Genomic DNA, 6,090 nt, shown 5'->3' with positions numbered 1-6,090 from the left:
AAATATAATTAATTTCTATTCGATGAATTCAATAGAATTAAATCATAAGAAAGATGATCATTGATTGGGTGGTCGGTCTGACAGCCTATTTGAGCGCCAGAGTAATTCATGGTCTCTTAGATGAGGATCAGATCTAAGCGACTCGATCAAGAAATCATGAAGTATGGATTGGATCAAGGTCAAAAATGATGAACCGATTTCATCAATAGTGGATTTCAAAGATATTATATAGCCTGGTATGGGTTTAACATATGGCACGAATATCAAAGCAGTTTTAGATCATCTTATCGGAGTCAACATGGATCCATAGAGGAAGATATGACTCGATAGGGTGTCCGTAGGTATTCTTAGAGAGTGGATGAAGAGAGTGAAGACAATCTTCATATTCCTTAAAAGAGGATTCTATGATCAAGATCATCAAGGGTCATATCATGGATGGGTCAATAGGGGTCAACGGTGATCAGATCTATAAATATATGGTAAGATTTGGATTAGGATCGACAAACTACACGGATATCAAAGCGAGTCCGGATCTCTTTGAAAAGATCATATCAAGTTTCATAGTGGGGTCCATGGGTTAGAGAGAGAAAGAGAGAGGGTAGAGAGAGACACGAGAAAGATAAGAGATAGAAAAAGCATTCTCTCTTTTTCTTTTTTTTTTCTTTTCTTCTTTTTCTTATTTTCTTCTTTTTCTTGGCCGAGCAGAGGAGGGGCACGGGTGGTGGTTCTTGGCCAAAAAACTGACAGGGGCCGACGGTGATGGGGCAGGGACGGCCGATGGCAAGGATTGCCGTTGGGAAAAACATGGGAAAGCTCCAAAAAAAGGGATCCAAGGGCTTTTTCTATTTTTTTCTTGATTTTGGCTGTTCATCATTCACCGACGGTTTCGATCTCGCCGTGGAGGGTCGTGGGGAGGCTAAGGGCTATGGTCTAGGGGTGCAGCATCACGGGTGGTGGTGCTAGTGGCCGGAAAGCTAGAAAAAAGACTCGGTTAAAATAGAAAAAAATAAAGCTTTGCTTTTGGTGGCGTTTCCGGCGAGTCCGATAGCCGGCGGCTGTGCGCAATGGCATGGAGAGGGGAAGGAAGAGAGAAAGGAGGGGCGAGGCTTACCTCAGTCTCTGATGGCATCTTTGACTCCAATTTTCGTTGAGCATGGGTCTAGAAATGACTCTGAGGAGAAAAGCCTGATGATTTCTGGTGGAGATTCATAGAAGGGGGAGAGGGAGTTTTAGAGGGTGGAGGGGAGGCTGAATCCTGTCCAGATTTGGCTTCCTCTCTGATGTGTTTGTGTGGAAGAAGACTCCCATCGGGAGTCTTCAATGTTTTCTTTTTTTGTCTTTGTTTTCCTTATTCATGCCCTAAGATTCGTCCAAGGAAAAATTTTTGGGGCTGGATATTATAAGTGTGGTTTCTTGTACATCCATAAAATTGGAACTATTAATATAAATGATTTGTTTTAAAGTATAAATTTTTTTACATATGGTATCTTGAATGTAAAATTGTAGTAAAGCTGACATTTATATAATTTTTGGTATATGGCGACTGCTCTGCTAAATAATTTAAACATTTTTATCCAACTTACAGTATAAGATACCGTTATGAAACATTTTTGCCCTGGTGTATGTTTTTCTCCTTGGGCTGAATAGAATGGGCAACTCGATGTTATACCCGTATTTAACTAACAGGTGCTAAGATTTATGTAATGTTTGACCATATTGTCCGAAAGAAAGGTGGAAACTGCATATGTTATCGAAGATTACAGAAAATTTGGGATATTGATATGGTAGAAATACTAGTCGGCAGTATGTAAGATGATTATCAAGATGGTCACTTTATAATTTTCATTGTTGTTCGGAGTCATCAAATATTGTTTATTCCTTACAATTCTATCATCATTGCTATAACTTTCTGAATGGAGGAGAGATGGTAAGTTCATTCACATTGTTGTCTTTGCTTCACGTTAGCATCATGGTTCTTGTTTTACAATTCTTCTAGACAATATCTTCTAGAACTTTAGACATCTTTCCCAAGATCTAATCATGCTTGGCTTGATGAAATTACTGCACATGAAGGTTGTTCCCACCAGCGGAAATAGAGGCCTTGCTGGATTCTCTTATCCTCTACTTATTATTATGTTCTAGGAGATCTCCATTCCAGTAACCATACGGGAGATTTTTCAATTTGGAATTCCTAGAGAAATTCAGATTATCCTCCAATTTTACTTCCTGATATCAAACTCTTTGTTTTGTTAGTTGCCGATTGAGCCGGTTTTGCAAACGGTTACTTATGGGTCATCTCATCGAGTGCTTTGAGATGCAGGTCAGGTTGCTTTCATTGATCTGTAATCTTGTCATCACCACGACTGTCCAAGTTGTTCTTTTCTAACAATAGTAAAGCCCATCGATCTCTGCTCTTGAAGTCACTTTATTATATTTCAGATGTTCATTGATAGAGTGTCTTAATCCACTGCAGAAACACAAGAAGCACTGAATAAACTTTTGAAAGTCAGTTCATGTGTGATTTGTAATTCCATAGTATAACATTCTACTTTTGATAGAGTTGTTTCCATGTACAAACAGACTTTTATGTTATCCTTGCAATCCAGTTAGTAATTAACAGCTCAATGGTAATAGTCTGTGTGTGACAAACAGTCATTTGTATCTTTAATACAAGTCATTTGCTACCCTGGATGCAACAATGAATTTAAATGTGCATTATAAACAGTTTGAGACATACAGATGTGTCATGAATTTCAATTTGTGAATTGCTTTCTCAATGACTTGTAATATTATATTTGACAGAGTGATTCATGTTTCCCTTTTGTACAAAATTATTTTCACTCTCTGCTGGAATTATGTTAATTTGTTAGGCATAAAGTATGGTGTATAAGAAGCTGATCCCTGCTTAGAGTTTCTAAGTGTTTCTGCCGTTTTTTTGCAGACAATATTTCGGAATCCTACTGAAGTTAGACCTTATGTGGTTCCAAATCCAGAACGCTGCAATGTTCCTGCTGCTGCTATTTTAGCATCACATGATTCCATTGTAGTTGTTGATGTAAATGCACCTGCAGCAAATGTAGCATTGCACAGATGGCAACCGAATACTCCTGATGGCCATGGAACACCTTTCCTGTTTCAACATGGGAAAACTTCTGCAAGTTCCACAGGTGGAGCGCTCATGCGCATGTTCAAAGGGTCAGGGGGATCTGGTACGGAAGACTGGCAATTCCCTCGGGCATTAGCATTTGCTGCATCTGGAATAAGAAGTTCAGCTGTTGTTGCAATAACATGTGACAAAGAAATTATCACTGGTAGGTCTTTTGCCACTTACCCTAAATTGAAGTTCAACCGGTTCAGCACCTTTCCCTCTTTCTTCTAGCGAAAAATTTTTGAAGATTATCACCTGTTTTAATATTCTCTTTTATTAGCAGATATGTCAGATCATGATATTAATTTCTGGATGAAGAATATTATTTAAAGCCTCCAATTTTGATCTATACTGTCTTCATTGACATCATAATTATGGACGATATAGTTGTTTTATATTTTTGGGTAAGTTTAAAGTTTATACCATCATTGCTATACAACGAGCAGGTATAGTTTGGTTCTGCAGCATGATAAGAATATGCATGTCTTCCAAGCTCTCACTTTTCAGTTGAACGTCTTATTTGTATATTTGAATAGCATAATATTAAATGCATTGGTTGACCATAAGTATGTTTTCTAATATGGAACTGTTTAAACCACCAAATCTAGCATGCTACATTGGTTTAGGTTGTTATTTTGAGCATTCTGAGTCAATTCACTTGGGGAAACATCTCCTTGTAATATATCAGTTGTCACTCCAAACTTCTAGTTGAAAAACACAAAACAAACTAGTAAGCAGTTTTTTATTTTATGTATGATTTTCTTTTCTGTTCGAGTATGCCTTTTCATTGTTCTGTGGCAGGTACATTAGTCTGTCAAATACAGTGTCCTTTTTATCTGTCATATAGTGAGAGGATTGCATATTAGGACCTTTGTTGCCTAACCTTATATTCATCCTGCTGACTGTTTGTTCCGCTTATATAGGTGGGCATGCTGATAATTCTGTCAAATTGATATCCTCTGATGGAGCGAAGACTATTGAAACTGCAGCAGGACATTGTGCACCTGTTACTTGTCTAGCTCTCTCTCTGGACAGTAAGTATCTGGTTACAGGTTCACGTGACACGACAGTAATACTTTGGATAGTCCATCGGATATCTCCTTCACACATGAATAGTGTTTCAGAATCTTCCTCAACTACACCTGCAACTCCGACGAGTCCTAATGCAGTTGTTAGTAGCTCAAACAGTATCCCAGAAACTAGGAGGCGCCGGATTGAAGGGCCTATGCATGTATTAAGAGGTCATCTTGGGGTAGTAACATGCTGTTCTGTTAGTTCCGACCTAGGCATTATTGCTTCCTGCTCAAACACATCTGGTGTTCTTCTGCATTCATTGAGGAGAGGTCAGTTGATGCGAACGTTAGATGTTAGGGGAGTCCATGCAGTCTGCCTCTCATCTGAAGGAGTTGTGTTAATTTGGAACAAGTCGGAGAAAAAGCTTTCCACCTTTACAGTCAACGGGATCCCCATTTCTACAACAATTCTATCACCTTTTTCTGGCACAATTAGTTGCCTTGAGATTTCTATTGATGGAAAAAATGCTTTAATTGGGACCTGTTCTTGTAGAGATGATGACCAAAAAGAAGAGGGTGCTTCAAAAGGTGATTCACAATTGAATATGCCCAAATGTAATGCAACTAGTTCCCTTCCAAATGAAGCCACTGCTGAGCAAAGACTCACCATTCCTGTGCCTTCAATTTGTTTCCTTAATTTGCATACTCTGAAGGTAAAGAAAATAGTTTTAAAAAGAAACCACTAAGGTTCATTTTTAAAACTTGCCCATTATTGTGGTTCCTGTTTGGAATGGTTTGAATTAACACAATTGCCATGCAGGTATGTCATACCTTGACACTAGAAGAAGGTCAAGATATTACTGCTATAGCTCTAAATAAGGATAACACCAATCTTTTGGTTTCAACAGCAGATAAACAGCTCATAGTCTTCACGGATCCTGCTGTAAGTGTTACTAAAACAAATTTTGCATATTTTTTTTCAGCCTATTAGATTTTTGTATTGGTGATCGGTGATTCTACATTTTTGCTTTATAGTTAATTTTGATGTAATAGAAATGGAAACTTTGTGATAAAGTTGAATCTTATTCTGTTCTCTTAACTTTTGTGGATGCAATCTTTGACGTCAACCCCTAGTGTGGGTGTTTTAGTGGTATGCATGCATGGACTCGTTATGCACTGATTTATTTCTGAGGGCTGTTGATTATTGTCTTCTCATCATTGCAGTTAAGCCTGAAGGTAGTGGATCAGATGCTTCGGCTTGGTTGGGAAGGTGATGGGCTGCTTCAATGATGAGCAAGTGCAAGATGATTAGTAAAATTTTTGGAACTTTGGTCAATCTTGGCCTGCTGTGGATCAATCATACAACTTAGAAGCAAAGAGTAGGTTGATATAGTGTCTAAAATGTTGTTCGAAGCAGGGGAAGGAATGAAGGAATCAGTTGCATTTTTTCTTTCATTTTTACATTTTTGTATAATCTTATTCTTTTATATATAAAAAAAAAATCAGTTTTGTGATAATTTCCCTCTTTACTTTTATTTTCCTAGAATTTCTAGCCATTCTAACAATTGGAATGCAGTTTAAGCGTACAATTGAGATAATGCACTTTACTTGCTTTAGATTATGGCCATAATCTTTGATAAAGTGCTGGAGAGAGGTATTTTTTTATAAATGTTCAAGGAAACAGAAGCCAATCTGCTACTCCATTCCAAGACCCTGCATGTATTCTGTACAGTTTCCCAATATCTTTTAAGTCATGTGCATGTATTAATGTTATATTTTTCCTGGGGAAAAATGCCGCATGGATGATGAAAACAATCTTTATTAAATCATAAATAAATGCCATTATTATATCTACTCATGCATGGGCGGGACGTGCTGGTAATGCTCTGTGATAGAAAGATTGAAAAAAATAAATAGGGGAGTTTTTGT

At 37.7% G+C, this 6,090-nt stretch overlaps 1 protein-coding gene across 1 annotated transcript in view; it reads left to right on the top strand.

The window, feature by feature from the left end:
• LOC105035113 (BEACH domain-containing protein C2) overlaps window positions 1-5,678 on the top strand; it is a gene marked incomplete in the record, with an annotated part of 97,910 nt that extends 92,232 nt beyond the window's left edge. Inside the window, 5 exon segments of the mRNA XM_073245534.1 lie at window positions 2,942-3,311; window positions 4,072-4,182; window positions 4,273-4,874; window positions 4,982-5,104; window positions 5,386-5,678. Coding sequence (XP_073101635.1) covers window positions 2,942-3,311; window positions 4,072-4,182; window positions 4,273-4,874; window positions 4,982-5,104; window positions 5,386-5,451 — 1,272 coding nt within the window.
• Window positions 5,679-6,090: the final 412 nt, after the last annotated feature.

The sequence above is a fragment of the Elaeis guineensis genome, chromosome 11 (genome assembly GCF_000442705.2).
Source record: "Elaeis guineensis isolate ETL-2024a chromosome 11, EG11, whole genome shotgun sequence".
NCBI lineage: Eukaryota > Viridiplantae > Streptophyta > Magnoliopsida > Arecales > Arecaceae > Elaeis > Elaeis guineensis.
This window is presented reverse-complemented; position numbering and strand designations above follow the sequence as displayed.